Source organism: Mirounga angustirostris, unplaced genomic scaffold, assembly GCF_029215605.1.
Source record: "Mirounga angustirostris isolate CCGP_5_RB_7025 unplaced genomic scaffold, mMirAng1.0.hap1 SCAF_5, whole genome shotgun sequence".
Lineage (NCBI taxonomy): Eukaryota > Metazoa > Chordata > Mammalia > Carnivora > Phocidae > Mirounga > Mirounga angustirostris.
The window spans coordinates 174,539,164-174,561,880 of NW_026991713.1; the positions used below are offsets into that span (position 1 = coordinate 174,539,164).

Sequence of the window (22,717 nt, forward strand, 5' to 3'; positions counted from 1 at the left end):
CAATCCTAGTTTTATGTACACTCCAATTTACAAGTCAGGCAAATAAAACATTGAATACTGAATCCTTACTGGGGGAAAAGGATTACCATCTCAAAACAATTAGGATTAACTTCAACATAACGATTTGGACATAACAAATAAAAATATAAATATTTTTAAATTATATATCAATAATTTTAAACTATATATCAATAATTGATATATTAATTTTAAATTATATATCAATAGTTGATAGAAAAGTTTGATTATCAGATTAGCAAAAAGCAAGTAATAATCTTGTGCATAAAAAGAGGACCCATCCACCATTTTCACAGTATGGAGAAAGAAAACACTGTTTTCTTCTCACTTCCTAAAGTTTGTTAGCTGAGAGTTAATAAGCAAACAGCTCCTTGCATTTTCAAAAGATATGCAGCCAAAAGGCACAGAAGTACCATGAGATGCTGAGGACATGCAATATGCTAAGGAAATGATCACATTAATTATGAGGCTGTTGAGAAGATACAGGGAGAACCCTGGTGGCAGGCAAAGAAGAGAGGCAGACCAAGAGCGCGGAGGCAATGAGGGAGGAAGAAGGGGAAAGAGTAAACCCAAGATAGCAGTAGAGAAAGGACACACGGAGCCTGAAACACCCGAGTGAACTAAAGCCTCAGCCCAACAATGGGATGTCCGCAGTCCCATAGGCAGAGAGGTCCACACAAGCATTGCAAGGTAAGGTGGACGTACGGTTTCTTAGCTCTGTGGTGAGGATATGCTTTGCAGCAATCAGAAGCTCCTTTCTGAGGTGTGCAGTCTCCGCAGGGCAATTTGAAAGTAACTGTAACATTCCTTTTACCATCTGCTGAGAGTACTTAGTCACCAACTCCTGTAAAAATGAGGAGGAAAACAACGGTTACATTGATATAGACTGGGGGGGAGGGTAAGAAAAGCCCCAATTTTATAAACTTCAAAAAAGTTCAGTAAGACTAAGTGTGGCTCAAAGGACCCTCAAAAGAAATCATCCTAATAAACAATTATTATCCAGAAAGCTTTAATAGTCCGTGCGATCATTACCATGGTGGAAGGATGTACAGCAATGTTAAGTAGAAGTTTCTTTTACACAATGGGATTATGGATGACTTTTTTGGACTTTTCTGTATTTTCCCAACTTCTAATAATGAATATGAATCACTTATTATTGGTGGGGAGGAGGGAGAATATTGAAAATTTCATAGAGAGCGCCTGGCTGGCTCAGTCGTTAAGCGTCTGCCTTTGGCTCAGGTCATGATCCCAGGGTCCTGGGATCGAGCCCCAGGTCGGGCTTCCCGCTCAGCGGGAGCCTGCTTCTCTCTCTCCCACTCCCCCCTGCTTGTGTTCCCCCTCTCTTGCTGTCTCTCTCTCTCAAATAAATAAAACTAAAAAAAAAAAAAAGAAAATTTCATAGAACATAATCTACTCAGTTGTCCCATTAATGTATGTTGTGAATGACACGAAAGAGACAGAATCTTTCCTTAACTCAGAATAAGCTCTCATCAGTTTCCTTCTGAGGAGTATGAAGATAGTATTAAGATAGCTCAAGCTGACTAAAATATCCAGGGGTACCTAATTCAGATTTTTTTTTTTAAAGGTTTTTTTAAACTTTATTTATTTGACAGAGAGATAGCACAAGTAGGTAGAGCGGCAGGCAGAGGGAAAGGGAGAAGCAGGCTCTCTGCTGAGCAGGGAGCCCGGTTCCAGTGCTCGATCCCAGGAGCCTGGGATCATGACCTGAGCCGAAGGCAGCCGCTTAACCGACTGAGCCACCCAGGCGCCCCTCCTAATTCAGATTTTTAAAACCAAAAGTTCCATATTCTCAGTGCAAATTATCATTATCTAGAGAAATGCCCTTAAAAAGGGACAAAAAGAGTTACAAATGCTTTCAAAGGTAGTTTTTACTCTACACAATTTGGCAACGTGTTTTCGTTTTTACTTTCCTGAAAATTAAGTTTTTTCCTTAAAAAACAAAAACAAAAAAAACTGTAATATAATTCCACTGCTATACATAACTGTAACTACACCAGAATTTTACTCAAAAACATTGTATGACTAATGGGAAATAAGGTGTCATTTCTTTCCTCCAAGTTCTTCTCAGGACTGAAATCAGGACAGACTACAACTATGAGTGCGGAAGAACAGAAACAAAATCACTCTTCAGGCTCCTCAAAAGAGCATCCCAAACTCTTCTATCACTGGCTTATGAATGATGCCATTTTTTTAAGTTCCAATCTCTCCTCAAAACTTGCTGTAACACACAACTTTCAACAGCAGCGGAAGTCGATGCACCAAATACATCCATATGAAAATCTGGGTGCCAGGGTTTATTTACGATGGACTTATTAACAATGTCCAGAAATGGGGGCGCCTGGGTGGCTCAGTTGGTTAAGCGACTGCCTTCGGCTCAGGTCATGATCCTGGAGTCCCTGGATCAAGTCCCGCATCGGGCTCCCTGCTCGGCAGGGAGCCTGCTTCTCCCTCTGACCCTCCCCCCCTCATGTGCTCTCTGTCTCAAATAAATAAATAAAATCTTTAAAAAAAAACAAACAAAACAATCGGCATATCTACCGATCGAAAGGACATGGGTGGCTATCAGGGGCTGGGGACCATAGGAAAATGAATGTCGATGGTCATCAGGATGGGGATTCTTTTTAGGGTGACACAGTTCTAAAATTAGATGGTGGTGACAGTTGTATAAAGCCTCGAATAAACTAAAAACCCCTTAACTGTACACTTTAAAAGTGTACAATTAATATGTGAATTATATGTGAATTATATTATGATAAAGCTGCTTAAAAAAAAAAATTAGAAACAACCCAAATGTTCAGCAACTGGTGAATGGATAAACACAGCCTGGTGCATCCATACAGGGGGGTACTGCAGCTACAGATGACAGTGTGTCCCCCCCGCGCCCCAAATTCATGCTGAAGCCCTCACCCCCATTGTGACTGTACCCAGAAACCAGAGTCTTTAGGAAATAATTAAGGTTAAATGAGGTCTTAAGTATGGGGCCTTAATCCAATGGATTGTGGCCTTAGAAGAGAAACAGTAATGTCTGCATCTCATTCCTCCCCCACCCCCACCCCATGTGAGGACACAGCAAGAAGGCGGAGTCCTTGCCAGAAACTTGCTAGAACCTCGATCTTGGTAAGTTTTTGTTGTTTGAGCCATCCACTATGGTATTTTTGAGGGAGCCTAAGCAGACTAAGACAGCTAACCACCAGTAAAAATAAAATAGTAAGACTAAATCTCAGCGCTACTGCTAAGTGAAAGAAGTGACACTCAAAAGGTTACATACACTACCCAACTATGGGATTCATTTGTTCGACATTCTGGAAAGGGCAAAACTAGGCGCCAAAAAACAAGTGTTTGCCAGGGACTGGGGAGAAAATGGACTGTAAACATATAAAAGAAATTTTGAAATGCTATTTCATTGTGTTGGTAGTTACTAACTGCATGCATCTGTCAATTCATAGAACTGAATACCTACAAAAGGTGAATTTTATTGCACGTAAATTGTATCTCAGTAAACTTGACTTAAAAGTCAATGAACTTGGGCGCCTGGGTGGCTCAGTTGGTTGAGCGGCTGCCTTCGGCTCAGGTCATGATCCTGGAGTCCCTGGATCGAGTCCCACATCGGGCTCCCTGCTCGGCAGGGAGTCTGCTTCTCCCTCTGACCCTACCCCCTCTTGCGTGCTCTCTCTCACTCTCTCTCTCAAATAAATAAATAAAAAATCTTTAAAAAATAAAAAAATAAATAAATATTTTAAAAAAGTCAATGAACTTACCTGATAAATTCTGATGATATAAGCTAAAAATGACAATGTTTTAATCTGAGCAGCAATAAAGTCAGCATACAACTCCTTGTTGTAAAGCTTATGTTGCCTGAATGAGAAGTGAACAGAATTGACAATATTAGCTCAACTCTTTAGGTGACGTTAATATTAATCAAAGCTTACAGGAATTACTAAAATTGTGATTTCTAAATTTGTGATCTGAAATTACTAAAAATGCGATTTCTACACAGACCAGAACGCAGCACCAACTGTAAATATTCTACATTTGTGTGCAGTTCCAAATAACACAAGGGTTTAAAGGCATGAAGCAAGCAGTTCTCCAAGCCATTCCAGAGCAGCTCCAACGTGCATCCCAGAGCCCAGGCCAGACTGATCCACTCAGCCAGCAGACTCTATCAGGAGACTGACTGCTCCGTGACAGACCCTAGTTAGGGCCCCCAACGGCTGTTACAGCTGATTCACCCTCAGATCTTGCCCTCCAATGACTCAGGGCCAGATGGGCTGCAGTCAAGAGAGTGAGTGACAGAGGCTTAAGAGAATGCTGCTAAGTTTGAGGAAAAAGCTTCAATGGGGCTTCAAAAGATAAACATGCACGGTTCACGTGTTCAGTGACGAAGGGTGACAGGTGAGAGGGAACTAGGGGTATAGAACATTCTAGCACTCATGCTGAAAGACACAGCATGAATGGGCTTGAAGGTGGAAAGGCTTGCTTCTCCCACAGCTGGGAGTGAGCACAGTAACACCTAATGGTAATTCTAAATTCACAAGACACCCAAACCCAAGATATTAGCTCATCTTTTCAAAATAAGGGACTGATAGAACTATTCACATCATTATTGAAGTACAAGTTCAAAAAGTCAAAAGTGCGTATCATTTTACCAAAATTTTATCACTCAAAATTTTCACGTCTTACAAAAGACGACAGCAAGTATATTTTTACTTGGAATTATAGAACTGTGGCAGTCAGCCATGTCACTGTCCGAAGAAACCTCACCTGGCTTGTGCAGATACCTGAATGGCAATGGTATTCATGATCAAGGGCACAAACTCAGCAACAACATTGTGGATGTTCAGTTTGTAGAGCTAAAAGCAAACATACCAGATTTTCATGCTCTTACACTCTGCTATGGCAAAATAATGTGGCATACCAAAAACCTCTAAGATTCACTGCATTAGTTAGCATGTGTGCATCCCACGCATCTTCCACTGGCCAAAGAAAACTCTGTCATCCTACAAGAAGCCCCAAACCCAAGAGACACTAGTAAGCAATATGCATACCTGATACATCAGAACAACAATAATGGGCAATTCTGCCAACACTTTCAGAGAAAGAGATCCTCTTGGAATGATGGAATGCTGTAAGAGAGAAGCAAGCAGGACCATGGTTATCACCGTGGCACGTAACATAGCCCACTACTAAGCATCGCCCCAGTGAAATGAAGAGAAAGTACGTGTGGTGAAAGAGCAAACTATTTTTGAAAATAAAGCACAAAGAACTACCATTTAATATAAGGGTTTTTATATTTTCCAATGCCCTCACCCCCAGCAAAAACATCAGGAAAATTTGTCAAAACTTAGACATTCAAATCACTTGAGGAAATTTTAAATTGGTACCTATTAACTAACTCAAAATAACAGCAAAAAGTACAAATTTACCCAGTGTTACTCAAAAATATTTATAAAAAAAGAACACTTATGATAAATATACCAAAAAATGTAATAGTCTAAATATATAAGAACTCCCAGTGCAGGTAAGGAAAATGTCAGACTCAGAGAGAGAAGGACAACAGACAGGAGCAGAGAAGAGAAGAAACACAAAGACTGAAACTGAAAAAAAGTTTCTGATTCAGGAAGAGAAAAGGAATGAAAGCTTCATTCAAAATGTAGATTCCTGTTTAGCCTAGCACAGACTGAAACTTTTACTGCAACATTTACTGCAAAATGACTGCAGTAAAACAAATACAGATGAAATTCTTAATTCAATCCTGAAAACACAGTTGTTGTAACTGCTCCCTACAGAGTACCGGTGTGCCGGATACTTCAAATACGACACATTACCTGCAGACAACACCAGCATTCCCTTCACAAAATTACACAAGGCACGTTTTTCAGATAATGAGAGAGAAAATTAAGGCCAGAACCAAAATTATGTGCTTTGCTACAGTTAGAAAGCCCAAGCGGTGGGGCTGGAACATCGTCCCCAAGCTTCTGTGCCCAGGGCCTACGCTCTCAGGTCCTGGGCTAGAAATTTCTAGGTAGCTTAAAGAGACCTCGTTAATGTCAAAGCTAAGGATGGAGCAGAGGCCCCGTAGCCTGGGCAGCTGTCTTTCCAACAGGTGATTCTGGATTTCCACTACAGTTTGATCATCTGATCTCTGCATCCATGGTGAGCAACAGTCTCGTTCAGCACTTCAAAGCTGCCCAGAGAATCAGTGATGCGCTCTCAGGCACACACACATGTGCTATCTTAGCTGCCTCCAGTGCTTAGCGAGAAACCCCCCCAATACGCTAAATATATGCATAAAAAGTCAGTATCCTCTACCCAGTACAGAAGACAGGGATAAAAACAAAACAAAACAAAACTGAAAAAAACTTACTGTTCTTGTCTCACTGTCCTCACGCTCTGGATTGACTTTCACAGCAATTGTGGTGATCATACCAACCATTTCGGGGGGAGGGACTGTGTTCTCGGGGATCACCTGAGGGTTCTCAAAGTAGCGGTTCTGCATAAAAAGAGCACAAATCATTCTTCCTCAAGTCAGACACGCTATTCCTCAGTGAAACACACCTGACCTGTGGTGGACGAAACCCAGTGTCGTACACGTCTCTGTCGCACTGATGCCATACAATTTGGGGTCCTCTTTACGGACCAAGATAACATGACAGCGACAACATTCTCCACCTCCAACAACAGAAGACAAAAACTTGCCCAAAATGCTTTCTACCTTTTTTTCCTGGCTGGTAAAAGATGAAGTGCATGGCATAATATATTACTACCTCAGCAGGCAGGGGAGAATGTGGCCCATCCCTCTGGTGGTAGGAACCGAGGAGCTGGTCTCCACCGAATCCACTTTGCAAACAGTCTCCTCCACAGAGATCAAAGGGAGGAACCGAAGCAAAGGACAGACATTTTTAAAATGCCAGGGCCTCGTTGCCATCCTTAGTCCTTAGTGCAATTTGGGCTTTCCATGAAATAAAACCACTTCTTATAAAAAGCAGCTTTTCTGACTGAAGTGACAGGTGACAGGACTTGGTAACCAGAACTCAATTAAGTTTTAAGTTTTATACATTCTTAGGTTAAAATCCTCAAAATACCATAAGGAGTCCATTTTACCTTGATAATTTTTAAAAATTGTTTTTAAAGCTTAAAAAAAAATCTTTAGAATAAAAACTCTGACATATGGGGCGCCTGGGTGGCTCAGTTGGTTAAGCGACTGCCTTCGGCTCAGGTCATGATCCTGGAGTCCCGGGATCGAGTCCCGCATCGGGCTCCCTGCTCAGCGGGGAGTCTGCTTCTCCCTCTGACCCTCCCCCCTCTCATGTGCTCTCTCTCTCTCTCTCATTCTATCTCAAATAAATAAATAAAATCTTTAAAAAAAAAAAACTCTGACATATGAACACATTCACGCAGAATGATTTTTACCACTTCTTATGATTACTTGTGATAGTTAGGAATGGAAAACTGGGAAGAGCCGCATCAAGGAGACAGTCCAGGTACACGCATAGGACAGGAAGTTTATGGGGCCACTAAGGACTATGACTGCCGGCAGAAGCGTTTTAAGAGACCGTTCCAAACTGGTCCCAGTGGCGCCATCTACTAGGCGAGGCTAAGGTGGGGAGGAGCCCACCCTCATGCACAACACACACTTCCACAAGCAGCTGACACCACTCAGAAAAACTTCTTTCGATATAGGAAAGAATTTTAATGATACTGAAAAGGAGGCTGAAAGTGTACACCCCTGCCCAAAAAAGGCAATAGGAGTGCAACCATCTTCAAAAAGCAGGAAAAATGTGAAGAAAAAACAAACAAAAAATCCTCAACATCAGTGGTTGCTTACAAGTGAAAAAATTATGGATGACTCGCCTTGGGTTTTTGTTGTTGTTTTTTTTTTGCAAATTTCTAAAATAAAAATATATTACTGTTTTTATGTCAAAAATAATGTATTTAAACTGTGAAAGCAAGAGAATTCTTCTTTCGAACAGCTGATTTATCAATCTACATTCTGACCACCACTAACCACTCCTCATTCTAAAATCAGCATCCCCCCACCCCCCAATTATTCCTTCAACCCAACTATTCCAAATTCCCTTTAGAATGAAGAAGTAATAAATGAATATAAATAACGGAGTCAAACAATATTAAAAACATACCACTACTTTTGGAAGCTCCTTGTAAATCTGTTTCACAAAATCCAAAAAATGATGAATCTAAAAATAAAATTAAAAAAAGACAATATAAGGAAGATATTTATCAACAGAAAATGCTGATAATAAGTAACAAAAATATTCATAGTCTTACTATATAAAAACTCATAAAAACAGGCAGGAAAAATGTCAGACTCAAAATACAAACAGGCAATGGACGTAAACGGACAGACAAAAAAGGAAATACAGGGGCGCCTAGGTGGCTCAGTCGTTAAGCGTCTGCCTTCGGCTCAGGTCATGATCCCTGGGTCCTGGGATCGAGTCCCACATCGGGCTCCCTGCTCGGCGGGAAGCCTGCTTCTCCCTCTCCCACTCCCCCTGCTTGTGTTCCCTCTCTCGCTGTGTCTCTCTCTCTGTCAAATAAATAAATAAAATCTTTTAAAAAAAAGGAAATATAAAGGAAGTAAGTTTCTAATTCAGGAAGGGCAAAGGAATGAAAATTAAAATAAATGCCACGTCTTGCCTTTCAGAAAGTACTGCTACACCACGCAAGACAGAGTCCAACGAGAGGGAGACTCTCCCGTACTACCAGGGGAAGCGTCAACTGCTCAAACCTTTCTGGAAATAGACTTAACGTTAAAGCATTAACACTCTGGACTTGATAATCCTACTCTTACAAACCTAGTCCACGAAATAATCTGAACTGTCAACAAGATACTCAGCAACAGTCCTAAAATAAAAATTTTGAAATACCTTAATTATCCAAACACAAAGGCATCATAAGAAAGACTACTTATTACGCATCCATTAAAAACTACTATAAAGGACTTTTTATGATTGGAAAACACTCTTTCACGATGGGAAGGGAAACAGGATATAAAATGCCACACGCAGTATCATATTTACACAGAAAATATACATAAAATAGGAAAAGGAACAGAAATAAGACATTAGTTTTCTTTAGATGATGGGAATTCTACTTCATCTTTATTCTTTTAATTTCAAAATAATCTACAACAGGCTACTAAGGTTCACAATAGAGAAGCGTATCATAATTACGGCTAACACAGCATGTTTAGTGCCTACTAGGCAGGTGCCAATCACCCTAAGAACTTTAACTTTTGTATTTAATTCTTCAAATATCTCAGGGTGATAAGAGGCTTCTCATCCATTTTCAAGACTTCAACCAATAACCACTGAGTGGCATTTCGACGGGCAAAATCAAAATGTAGTCAGACAAGCAAGGGTTTATTCTCGATATGCTGAAAATCTCCTAAAGGATCCTGACTCCAAATGGAAGTCCTCCGATCCACTAAATCCTCATGTTTCCCTATTTACTGCATACCCACATATTTAACTCGGTATGAGTTCTCTGGTGTCACATAAAATAGGACCTAGAACCAGAGGTTTTCCCACACTCACTACATTTATATTTTACTCCTGTATGACTTCCTTAATGAAAACCTGATTTTTGACTGATTTTTCCACTCTCATTATATGAACGTGGTTACTGCCCTCTATGAACTCTTTTACATCTAACTTGAACCAATAAACAATGAGTATAAAAAACAGGCATTTTGTGGGAGGGTATCTTTGCCAGGATATACAGATTGTAATTATAGGTTTCAAAAAAAACTCTTTTAATTCTTCAAGCAACCTTTGGAGGATGTGTCCTGTGAGAATCCTCATTTTATGGAAAAGCCTCCAAGAGGGGCTAGGCGCTGACCAATGTCAATACCCACTAATTACAGGGCTGAGATTCCAACCCAGTTCTGACTTCAGAACCCACATCTTAAACCACCGCACAGCATAAAATGATGGAGCCTTCTGGCACAGCAGACCTGTACATACCAGAATTACCCAAACAGCCCTGCCAGTCTGGTAGTTTACCGCATTTCAACGAATGTACAAATTCAGGCAAATATTCATGTAAACATTGACAAGAAAAAAGTCACTGTGAAACCCATCAAGAATTTCCCCCAAGCTTAGGCTATCCTTTTCTTGAAAATAGCACGTGTCCTGTCAACTCTAAGAGAGTAAATAAACCACACGGCGGGAAAAAACCTGTTGTCACACTTTTATAAATGCTAACCGGATAAACACTTACTTCTTGTGTGATGGGCGGCCTGAACTGTTTGTGGAGCTCAATGATTATTCTTAGACAAATAAGAACATTCTCTTCATTTTCCGTCTTAAAAAAAAAAAAAAAAAAAGGCATTTAAAAGAGAGTTATATTTCTGAGGTTATTTTAATCTAAAGATTACAGACTATCTTCCAAGCATTTTCCTGTATACACACCCTCCATCAGCCAACTCAGATTTGATTTGTTGAACACAGAACATAATTATCTCAGGTAAGAAGCTCTGGAGGTCTTTGGTGGACCATGGGAAGGGCATCCTGCCAGTAAGCTCTGGAAAGTAGTACTCTGACAGATGAAAAACTGGCACTTAAAGCAAGTCACACCATAAGCGAAGGTCTTAATGGTCCAAATGACACTTCTTCATTGCTTGAAAATATTGTCAGAAAAACCCACTATGTTTTTATTGGATCAGCTGCTAAACACTTCACATTCTTGGAATGGGGTGTCTTCCACATCTTACCCATGGCAAGTTAGGACTCATAGAAGGTAAGCCACGCGGCTAACATGATACGGTTAACACACGGCAGAGCCGGGATCTGAATCCAGCTCTATCCCCTCCAAAGCTCATCCTTCCAAGGGGCCCAGAAACACAACAGAATTCTAAACATATCGAGACTAAGAACAGCAAGAAAACAATTTAGAGGCTACAGTAACAGGCAGGTACCAGATGGATTCACCTGAAGAATTTGAGAAACTCTTCATGAGCATCTACTGTGTCTAAAGTAGCACAAAGCCAGAGAGCCTTGCACTCTGAGTTTATCAGCCCAGCCCTTGCCAAAGATTTCCACCATGACTAGTCAATTCCCTGTTGACTCAAAACAAAGAATCTTCAATTAATATTCCTTAATTTGGTCAGCAAAATGGGGGGAAAACGGACATTAAGAAAATTTTTACTCGTGTGAATCAGAACTTTAGTGAAAGGGAAGTAGTTGTGTAATACTAGATTCCACAGTAAGAAAACCGATAACCTAGATATGGCTAAATAACAAGAATTCTCAAAGATTACCTCTAAAAAGCGAAACATCACAGATAGAACATTTTTTGTATGAGGACGAAGATGTTCGTTGGTTGGTATCCTGTGAATTATCTCGAGTACTAGCTTCCGCAGTTGCTGGTGAGGAAAAATAAAAAATGTAAATATCAAATCCTCCCGAGAGTCTCAAATAATCCTTTCACTCTGTAAATTACACGGCTATCTGCATCCAGCAGGGGGAACCGCCAAACTACGAGACAGACCCCATTTCAGAAATAATCCTGTAAATTACTAAAACGTAATCCCAAGTATGTACCACAAACCATTCAAGATTTCTACAGTTGTGCACGAAATCAAGCAAGCCAAACTTTCCCTCTTTCACAACTAATCATTATTTCCAGGGGAAGGGCACCAGTGTGTGAATGTCTGGTGGATTTCACATGAAAGAGCACAACACAAACTGAACTTGGTTTGGGATCTCCCTCCAACACAGGTTTGGTTCCTACAATCCTCTCTCCCCAACAACTGATTACACCACAAGCTGACTAAGCTTTCAGGATTCGGTCTACGGAGCCGACAACTGAAAGGCAGGTCAAAGGTGTAGGCCTTCGACTGGTACAATATGAAAATTTGGCAATAACTTTCACTGGCATTATGGTAATTTTTAAAGACTTATTTTTAAGAGACACACTGAAATTGTTATAGAAAAAATTGATATGAGACTTTTAAAATGATCAACGTGGGGAAGGGGGCACAAAGAATGGGTAGGGGTACAGATAAAACTGATCAGAAGTTACGAGAATTGACAGCAGAAGAGCAGAGGAGGGCACTGGGTATGAAGAGGGTCACTAAAGGGTCATTCCCTCGTTTTGTGGATATTTGAACTCTGTGTACACATGTCATCAGCTGGCAAATGTGAATGATTTAAATTAAAACCTTAACTGAGGAGGCATGGTCGGGGACAGAGTCATCCTTACATGACAAAATCCTACTTTAAAGTGGAACCCTAAATTTTCTCAGGTGTTTTAATTCATAAATGCTTGCGATTTTACACCATGACACCCCCCCTCCCCCATCTGATATTTCTGAACAGATTACCTGGGCTGGTTTCTCCTGGAGAAACTGAACTTCTCCGTCTTGAAGAAATGTGAGAAATCGAGGGATGATATGTTCCAGGAACGTAGAATATTGAGGAGATGACGTTACATTCTAATTATGCAAAAATAAAAGAAAACCCCATCAAGTTTGTGTATATACTTTCCTTTCAAATTCACTATGTTATAATCTCAAGAAAACATAAAACATTTTAGCAAAGCCAACAGTAATTTTTAATGCTTTTAGACCCTTCAGTGGTAACACAGTTTTAAGTACAAGGATCAGTGCTTCTGAAATCCAATTTAAGATGTGAAGTAAATGTTAAAATTCACTGTAATGCTGGGGGAATGTGGAATGTGGCCCTGTTCTAGAGGCCCTGCTGTGCACAAGCTAAGCGTGAGACCTCTGAGAAATCACTTGGCTTCTAGATCTTAGCTTCTTCAAGTGGAAAATGAAGTGCCTCAACAAACTGGCACCTTTTGGGGCACCTGGGTGGCTCAGCTGTTTAAGTGACTGCCTTTGGCTCAGGTCATGATCCTGGAGTCCTGGGATCGAGTCCCGCATCAGGCTCCCTGCTCAGCCGGGAGTCTGCCTCTCCCTCTGCCTCTCCCCCTCTCATGCTCTCTACCACTCTCACTCTCAATAAATAAATAAAAATCTTTAAAAAACAACAACAACAAAGTGGCACCTTTTTCTAATCGGAAAAGCTAATTTATTGGTCAGATCTATGTTAATTAGATGATAATCGAACCTCATCTATTATTAATCCCAGCGCTGACTTTAAAAGGAGAAATGAAAATGAACCTCCAGTCTGGAGACAGTGCGGTAAAACGGCTCCTAAGCGGTTTCTGGATCCCGCTTAGGAAGTGGAAACCTTGGGCAGTAACCTCGTCTCTGTGCCTCAGTGCCCCTACCTGTCGACTATCATATTATTTCCCACCCTATGGAATCACATAAAGATTACATGAGTTAATTTAGGACATAGGTAAGGCTCTACAGTAAATGCTCACTAATGTCATCTGGTGTTATTACCAGAGCACCTGTGGGCTAAATACTGAGCTGTGTGTTTTTACTCTTTCTCACTCAGTCCTCGAGAGCCTAAGGTAAGTGTTATCTCCCTTTCACAGGTAAAGAGGCTCAGAGAGGTTATAAAACTTGCTGAGTATCAGTTCATAAGCTTTAGAAGTGTTCGGAAATTGAGTCTTTAACAGCCAAGTTCTTTCCCCTATTAAGGCCTCACTTGCCCATTCAACAAATAGTCACTGAGGCTCTATCATGTGCTCAGCGGGGATAAGACGAAGAAAACACAGGGGCACCCGGGTGGTTCAGTCGGTTGAGCATCTGACTCTTGGCTTTGGCTCAGGTCACGATCTCAGGGTCCTGAGATGGAGCCCCATGTCAGGCTCTGCGCTCAGTGGGGAATCTGCTTGGGAATCTCTCTCTCTCCCTCTGCCCCCTCTCCCCGCTCGCTTGTGCCTGCCCACGTGCACTTTCCCTCTCTTTAAAAATAAATAAACCTTAAAAAAAAAAAAAAAAAAGGAAAGCAGATACAATTCATGCCCTCAGAGATGGGGGAGGCAGTCATGTGCTGGGAAGACAGATTAAAAAAAAGAACAATACAGAATTAGGATGGAGGAAACACTGGCAACTAAGGGAACACCATGTACTGGATGGAACCAAGGGCAGAGAGCGCCTTCCTCAAGAAGGGATGTTTACACTAAAACTTAAAAGGCCAGCAGGAGTTAACCATGTGAGAACGTAGAAAAGAAGGTTCTAAGAAAAGCCTATGCAAAGGCACAAAATTGAGAATGCATGGAAGTAAAAGGCACTAAAACTCGTTTAGCACAGCAGGGGATGGGAGCATGAGAGCAAGGGGTTCAACTGTTACTATCGTGAGCCTGACAAGCCCTTGACAGGAGGCATCTGGGCAGTTGATTAAATACAAGTGTCTGAAACTCCAGACACTGATCTGGGCTGAAGATAAAGACGTGGGGTTGTCTACCATTATAAGGTAATCTTGGAAGAGGAGTCTATGAAGAAAGAGACAGAGAAACAGATGAAAACCAGAAAAGTGTTGCCACGGGAGCCAGGAAAGAAAATCGTGTGATTCCTGGAACGTGTGCCTGAGCACCAGGCTCCCCGGCCCAACCCAGGGCTCCATTCACACAGACCACCGTGGGAGAAGCCCTCAGGTACCTCCCAGCCTCTCCCTAAGCAGGCTGGGAATTCACTGGGGGCAGGAACTATGTGTGTCACCTTTTAGCCCCAAAGCTTAAGACTTTTTACAAAATACCCACATTCAAGGATTCAAGGAACATTTCCACTGGAAGATTACCAAGGTTACCAAGAAATCAAGCCATCTGCACATAAGCCCATACCAACCGCTGCTTCCATAGTTTTCAAAACAGAGTTTCCAATTCCTCCGATAAAAAAGATTCATTCGGGCGCCCGGATGGCTCAGTTGGTTAAGCGACTGCCTTTGGCTCGGGTCATGATCCTGGAGTCCCGGGATCGAGTCCCGCGTCAGGCTCCCTGCTCGGCAGGGAGCCTGCTTCTCCCTCTGACCCTCCCCCTTCTCATGTGCTCTCTCTCATTCTCTCTCTTTCAAATAAATAAATAAAATCTTTAAAAAAAAAAAAAAAAGATTCATTCAACAAGCTGCCCGGTTATTCTGCCAGGATTTCAACTCAGCCCCCAGCTTTCTGATCCATATGAATTTTTCATGTGAGTTCTAACTTGAAGGTTCCTTTATATCCTGTCCTGAAAGATGGCCCACAGAACCTTTACCTAGCCCACAATTTTATTCCTAAATGCTTAGTGAAATATGTTCCTAAGACTCCTGAAACCACTGGGATTTTTTTTTTTTTAATCTCACTCGGCTCATTCTGATATTTTTCTGGAGTGGTAGTGGTGGTAATTTGGAATTACCTACGGAGGGTCATTCTAGTATTTAATGCTTTGAAGGGCTCAGTCATCTGAATTTCATGGAAGGCCAACGTTTCTATCATACGGATTTCCAAAGTCACAATTTTCGAAAGCCCCAAGTACACTTACTGCTTCACTGCCTTTTAGTTCTGTGAATTTAATCAATTTGTCTGTGACCAAAGTCAGAAATTAACTTGCTAACTGCCAGACAGGACAGGAGAGAAAGGGGTAGGACACTTAGTGCCCACACTCAGAGGCTGGACACACACGTGCTTTCTGCGGGCTCACCAGCTCCCCCATGACTCCACCCTCTCAAAGCCGATGGGGCTATGGTTCTCACTGAGCAGTTCTTCCAAAAACACAGAATGCAGGCCCATCATGTCCTGCCTCCCACCTCTTTTTTTATCTTTTTTGTTTTTTTTTTTTTTAACAGCTTGCGTTAGCAACTTGGGCAGAAGAGAAAGCTCTTTAGCTCAGTCTCTGAATACCTCGGGACTTCTTTTTCCCAGCTCAGTTCAAGGCAACAAGTCCTTAAAAACGTCTACTTAAGGGCGCCTGGGTGGCTCAGTTGGTTAAGCAACTGCCTTCGGCTCAGGTCATGATCCTGGAGTCTCGGGATGAGTCCCGCATCGGACTCCCTGCTCAGTGGGGAGTCTGCTTCTCCCTCTGATCCTCCCCCTCTCATGCTCTCTGTCTCCCATTCTCTCTCTCAGATAAATAAATAAAAAATCTTAAAAAAAAAAAGTCTACTTAAAATAAAACCACCAAAAAAACCTCCCACCAAACGGAAATACTACCCAGTGCTACAGAGAGTAGGGCACGGATTCATTCCCACTAGCATTTATTTGATCCTTTGTAATTCAAATGACCATGCCAGAAGCTAAAAACATTTTATCTGCTGTTCTTAATCACATTAACTGAGAAATGTTTTATCATCCTTACTTTAAAAAAAAAAAAAAAGAAATGTGACTTTCTCTCCTGCCTATGCAACTAACATGAAACTAACCATAAAGTTGGACAAAAAACCAGGGAACAGTTTTCAGGTGCTGGACAAGAGGCAGGGGCTAGACCACAGCCTTCAGGAGAAGGGGAGATTATAATGACCACCATGGCTCTCGGTCTGTGCACGCATGTCCTGACCGGAGCTCAGCAGGCTGGCACCCAAGGAGAGCAGAATGGTCCTGCTGAAGTGAGGAGCAAACACAAGTTCTGAGCAGTTCAGGTGGCCAGAATCTGCAAAACAGAGCCCCAGAGAATATAGCGGATGGTCTTCTCTGAGACCTTGACTGAGGACTGGACTGCACGTATAAGTAAGATGAGGTAAGACCACCTGAAGCTTACCAGACAGTGACGGCTTTGGGATTGAGAGATCTCAAGAGGTATCAGAGGTCCAGCAATGTTGGAGGATGGTGGGGTTCCAGCCTGGACACAATGCCAACACTTTTCCTACCACCTCTTTAACATCCCAGACATCCAGCTGAGGAAGGACCGTGCCCTAGAGGAAAGCCTATTCCAAACCTCTAAAACAAGCCAGGCCTAAAATCAACCTGTGATGATATCCATGGGAGCTGGAGTTTGGAGGTTGAATCTGGCCAAATTAGAGAGACCTGGGGAACACCTTAGCCTTCCCACGGATCCTCCATGCCACAGCATAAAACCAAGCCTACGCATGTTCGAGGAGATCAGCTAGGAACTGAACTGCCTATCACAATCAAAATATCAGTACTCTTCAGAGGGAGGTCAGAATCTAGAGTCCCTATACTTCACAATACAGTATTCGCCACATTATCAAAAACTACTAGACAACGCAAGAAGCAGGATAATGTGACCCACAGTCAGTAGAAATTAACCCTCATCTAGCCCAAATGTTGTAAACGCAGTCATTATAAAATGTCCAAGAATAACAACAACAAGATGGTATTGATACACGATGATAATCTCTGTGAAGAAGGGAAATCTGAAAGAAGAACCAAACGGAAACTCCAAAACTGAAAGTATAAGAACTGGGAAAAATATAAAAAGTAAACTGAAATTTTAAAACCTCTCAGCCAACTGGAGAGGACACAGAAACAGTGAGCAAACCTGAAGACAGATAATAGAAATCATCCGATCCAGAGAAAGAGAAGACTGAAGAAAAGTGAACAGAGCCCAAGGACCCATGGGACACCGGGAAATCGTGGAACGTGGAGAAGAGAGGAACTGCTCAAGGTCACGCCAAGTGCTCTCAGTCCACAGTAACACACCCTCTATTACGTGAAAGTAATGAATCTACAATGTAAGTCTGAGTGCATCCTGAAAGTTTATGCCTCAAAATGGAAAAAAGCTGAACCACCAAAACCAAAGCAACATCCCTCAACGTCACTTGAAGTTCACGGTCACTAGTGTGAAGAAGTTGGACAACACTGCACACAACAAATTTCAGTTCTGAAATACAATAAATCACATTAATAGAACGATTTTTGACTCACTAGTAAGACTGACAGAGAAGCGATTGGAAAGTACGCGTGATTATTTACCTCATAACAAAAAAAATGTATTAAGCTCATACCTCAAAATTTTCACTAACTTCTTGCATCATTTTTAACTTCGTTTCATCAGCTGTAAATGACAAGACAAGTCATCAGGTAATTGAAATTATGTTAAGGATCTTCATAAAATTATTGAATTTAGTAAGAGAAGCAATCAGATCTTATCAGTTTGACTGTCATGGTCCAACAGAAGGCACATAACTAGTTCCCTATAACAAGTCACACACACTCACACTCCCAGACGAGGATACACACACACACACACACACACACACACGTGCCTCTTTGGGGCTCCAGCTAGTAATGCTCATCACTTTGCTTCTCCACAAGGCAGAGAATGGGAAAATTAGGGTAAGAGTTAATATTGCTGTTCATCTCAATGTGCACGTCATTTGAACTGAGATGAATGAGTCACGATAATGCATTTCTTAACAACAAGAAGGATCAACTCACGTGTATTTACATCCGTGAGAGCTGCCACAAACTGAAGGTATTTTTTCATCAGAGTGGTTTGGTCAACCACCGTGGCCCCCTGTGTTGCAACAAATGCCATTTTTTTGTTGTTGTTGAGTTCGTTTGTTTCTCAAGAGAAAAGTATCAGGTCCATGAGTTCACCCAGCCTACGAAAAGAAGCGTATGGTGAGCCAACTTATTGAAGGCACAGGCTCACTGTCTCTCTGATAATCTTACCTAAATGATGTATTAAGCTAAATACTTTTTAATTAACCCACAATACTATTCCCTCTGCTTTTTTGAAAGTAAAATTTACTTGCATCCATTTTTCCTATTAATTTCTAAACATCATTTTTATAAACAGACTCCCCACCCCCCCTTACTGTATATCCTTTTTTCCCTAGGCCAGGGGTGGGCAAATTCTCTATATAAGCCAGACAGTAAATATTTCAGCCTTTGTGGTCTCTATCACAACCACTCAGCTCTGTTACAGCCAGAAAACAGCCACGGATCACACATAAATGAAAGAACATGGCTGTGATCCATAGAACTGTATTTATGGACACTGAAATTTGAATTTCATGTAATTCTCAAATGTCACGAAACATTACTCTTCTTTCAACTTTTTCTCAACCACTTAAAAACGTAAAAATTCTTTGTTCATGGGCTGTATAAAAACAGGCAGCTGAGGGGCACCCAGCAGGCTCAATCCACAGATGCGACTCTTGGTCTCGGGGTTCTAAGTTCCAGGGCCACGTTGGGTGTAGAGATTACTTAAAAATCTTAAAACAACAAAAAACAGGCAGCTGACTGGATTGGGCAACCTCTACCCTAGGTGACTGGTTCTCAAACTTCAGTATGCACGAAGATCACCAGGTGCCAAAGGTGGGCCTCCAAGCACTACCCGGAGACTGCGGTTCAGTGAGGGGCGCAGGAAGCCCTAAGTTTTGCTTGCAGCTAGCCCAAAGTAGGCACTTAGAAAACCTGCTTGAATGAATGAATGAATAAATGCTTCAGGTTGTTGATGACCACGCGAGGAATGATCTCTCCAGGCTGACACCTACACAGAGGGAGACCCGGTTTGTTTTAAGAGCACTCCCAAAAGTTTCTTGGGAACCTGATGAATTTGCTTTTACCCATCTTCCTTGTATATAGAACCGCTTAATTCCACTCTGCATCAAGAGGCAGCTTCATGACTTAATTTTCTCCTTCTCTCTGCAGGCCTTTCAAAAGCCCTCCCTACCGGAAGCCCTTCCTAGCAGCTCACACTGCTTGCTGCCCCAAGCGATGGGGACCCCCGACTCCACAAAGCCTCTTCTTCGGGCCACTCTCTTCGAGACACCAAAGCACTTCTCCGATGCAGAGAAGCCGCCGACTGCTGCTCTGTCGCACTCCTCCGGCTCAGAGCGGGAAAACTCCCTGAGACTGAAGAGGGGGACTCTGTCGGCCCCGCTGGATGACCTGACTACTGCTTCCTCTTTCAGGTCACACGCCCTCCTCCAAACACCGATGCCCCCCATCCCCATCCCTGGGGACCCAAGAATCAGGGTCATGGCCTCTCCGTGCCTACGAAACTTGTGGTCGTGCCCAAACTCCTTAAAAGCTTGAACCCCCTCTTTCACCGAAGTCGTCCACTCTTCCAGTCCCCGGGGCCCCAAGAGGCCAGGCCCCGCGTCCTGCCGGGCCGGGGGGGGGGGGCGGCTGAGGAGGGAAAACGGCCCATCGCGCCTGTCCGTGCGACAGTGACTCGAAGACACCGGGGGCCGAGGGCCTGGGCCTGGCCTCCGCCGGGCCCCCGCGTCCCCGCCCAGGTGGGAAGACCGGAGCCGGCGCCGCGCCCGCGCACCGACAAACGGCCCCGCCGCCCCGCCCCGCCGCGCCGGGCCAGAGGGGGCGCTGTCTTCGCCGCTACCTTCGCTCTCCGCGCCGGGCCGGGCGAGCCAGGGGCCTGCGCGGAGGCCGGGAGGTGCCAGGCTGGCCCGGGGGCGCTTCTGGGGGAACCGGGCCCCAACCCCACACTCTCTCTCCGCGGTCTCAAACGGCTCTCCGCTTCCCTCCTTTTGTCGCCGTCTCCGGACACCCAGCGTCCGCCCTCCAGGCCGTGGTACGGCGAGCGCCGAGGGCCAATTCTCGCGCCGCTAGCCCTCCGCCTCCCAGAGCTCCCCAGCGCGGCCAAGCAGCCGGAGGCTACAGGGCGGCCGCCGGCTCCAGCCTGCCGGGCTGGACACGCATGGGGGCCGGGAGGGGAGGGCCTGGGGACCGGGCACACAGAGCCTACCTCTGTCGCTGAGCGGAGCCGCCGCGCCGCAGAGGCCTCCCCACGCCGGGGCCCCGCCGCAGCGGTCCGGGCCTCCGCGCGCACCTCCCGGGGCCGTTCCGCCGCCCTCCCGCGCCTGCCCGCGCTTACCCTGATCTCGGCGGCCGGCCTCCCGCAGACCCAGCCCGCGGCCCCCAGCGCAGCTCTCGCAGGCACCGCCGCCGCCGTGCAGTCCCGCCCCCGCTTAAAGCGGCCGCGCCCGCCGCGGGAGAAATAGGTCCGGGCGCACCGCCCCCAAGTGGGTGCGGCCTGGGCGGGCGGCGGGAGCGGGGAGGGGCGTTGCGCCCGGCGGAGTCCGCCTGGCCTTTAAACCTCCGCCTGGTGGGCGGGGCCGCCCTCAAGGTTGGTGAGGCCCGCAGGTGCCGGGAGTCTTTGGGCCCCTTCTGCCCTAAATATGCGCGCGGGAGGCAGGCCCGGGAAGGGGAGGGGAGGGACAGCGGGGGCTGCTGCAGGGGGGTGGGCACCCGAGGGGCTCCCTTAGCAGGCGGCGGTCGGGCCAGGGAAGAGTCCATCCCTGAACTGAATGTGGCAGGCCGGGCGGGGTTTCCTCCCTCCTCCCTTCCTGGGGTCATTCTTAACCATTCAAAGGGGAGGAGGTAAGCAGGGGCCTTGGGAAGGCGAAGGCGGAGACAGACAATGAGACCCTGTAAGCAAAGGAAAGCCCCGGTGTTCTGCTTGGAGGTGGTGGGCCTGATCATTTGCCCCGCAGCTACATCACCCAGAGGCTGGACCACAGACGATCTGTGTCAGCTCCTACCTGGTGGGGCAGTGATGAGAAGGAGGGGGAGTGGGGCAGAAAGCCCTGATGCCCAAGTGAGATGGTGTGGGCAGGATCAAGACGACTTAGAAGGGAAAAGTACTGTTGGACCTCACCTACGACTCCATCTAGAAGAGTGGTTGAAGAGTGAGCGGCTCCTGGTTACCATGTTAGATGGACAGAACAATAAAGTGATGACCTCTCTCCCCCACCTCCAGGACCTGGCTCCACCTCCTCCCCTTTCATGACAATATCTCACCCCCCTCCCCCATCATCACTAAGTTACCAAAGTCTTTGTGTTCCCTTCCCAGACAGATACATTTCACACTTTGTAATAAATGCAGCTTGCAATACCTGCAACGTATCTCGGAAGAAAGGGGCCTTATTCAGAAGCATGCTTCTTGTTTAAAAATGTTGCCACTCAAGAACAACCCTCTGTTGAACTGCTGGGAATTTATATGAATGTATTTAGTGTCACTTATTTCTGCCCTGGGAGAAATAAAATGGGTCAGAATACCTTTTCCCCCATGGAAAAATTTCTTGCAAGCAAAATCCTCTCTACTCCTAACCGCCCCCCCCCCCAAACTAATAGGTCCAAAGTTGGGGAAGGTTTAATAAATCTGAGGGCTGAAATCAGTGTGAAGACAGTTATTGTTTCATATTGTTTGGTGGGAAGGGGGTGGAAAAGAAAGCAGGAGATAGATAAATCCTTTGATAAGTTTCAAATTAATTGCACAGCCTAAAGTCTTATAGTTAAGTCTAGCTCTAATATTGGCTAATTCCCTGCACTTCTCATGGCCCTAGCTTCTCCTAACAAAGTACCCAACACACTATTACGATTTTTGCCTGTTTTCTTGTCCACCTCCTGAACTAGAGGTCAGAGACAGTGTCAACTCCATCCCTATCAGGTAAATTAGATCACGCCCCTCCTCTGCTTAAAACCCTCGGAAGACTTCAGCTCAGCCTCATTTCCTGGCCCTATGTACCTCCCAACCTCACTCTTCATGTTCTAGCTGGAGTGGCCTTGCTGTGCCTCATGCCCACCTAGGACCTCTGGAATGTTCTTTCCTCAGAGGCACACAACTGACTCCTTGTCACCTTGATGATCTCAAATGTCACCTCCTCAGAGACAACTTTCTTAAAGCCCAATGTAAGAAAACCACTGTTCCTTCCACCACCACCCCCATTCACTATCTCATAATACTGTAATACTGTAATAATTTCACCAGGGGAAATATTCAAAACACTGTATTTTCCCCCCAATAACCTCATAATCTGAACATCAGGTTCAGGGTGGCCTTTGCAGTGGCTTCTGTGACATAGATAAGACTATCTGTGACTACTATAAAATTATTATT

At 44.2% G+C, this 22,717-nt stretch overlaps 1 protein-coding gene and 1 non-coding gene across 9 annotated transcripts in view; both read right to left on the minus strand.

Moving 5' to 3' along the window:
• Positions 1 to 20,604, minus strand: part of TRRAP (transformation/transcription domain associated protein) — a 113,285-nt gene extending 92,681 nt beyond the window's left edge. For 4 of the 8 annotated variants that reach the window (XM_045875808.3, XM_045875809.3, XM_045875807.3 and 1 more), the window contains exons 1-12: positions 20,198 to 20,602; positions 18,286 to 18,452; positions 17,853 to 17,902; positions 12,383 to 12,493; positions 11,318 to 11,422; positions 10,279 to 10,362; positions 8,178 to 8,234; positions 6,404 to 6,529; positions 5,085 to 5,162; positions 4,801 to 4,889; positions 3,798 to 3,894; positions 724 to 862 (exon numbers count right to left, since the gene is read on the minus strand). In XM_045875808.3, the coding sequence (XP_045731764.1) occupies positions 724 to 862; positions 3,798 to 3,894; positions 4,801 to 4,889; positions 5,085 to 5,162; positions 6,404 to 6,529; positions 8,178 to 8,234; positions 10,279 to 10,362; positions 11,318 to 11,422; positions 12,383 to 12,493; positions 17,853 to 17,902; positions 18,286 to 18,385 (1,036 nt within the window). In that variant the 5' untranslated portion in view covers positions 18,386 to 18,452; positions 20,198 to 20,602. Of the gene's footprint in view, positions 1 to 723; positions 863 to 3,797; positions 3,895 to 4,800; positions 4,890 to 5,084; positions 5,163 to 6,403; positions 6,530 to 8,177; positions 8,235 to 10,278; positions 10,363 to 11,317; positions 11,423 to 12,382; positions 12,494 to 17,852; positions 17,903 to 18,285; positions 18,453 to 20,197 lie in introns of all 8 variants that reach the window. The other 4 variants (XM_045875810.3, XM_064593284.1, XM_045875806.3 and 1 more) reach the window with 3 other exon arrangements.
• Positions 17,980 to 18,157, minus strand: LOC129045839 (small nucleolar RNA ZL1). Its single transcript, XR_008506176.1, has one exon. It is a non-coding gene; the product is annotated as a small nucleolar RNA ZL1 (small nucleolar RNA).
• Positions 20,605 to 22,717: the final 2,113 nt, after the last annotated feature.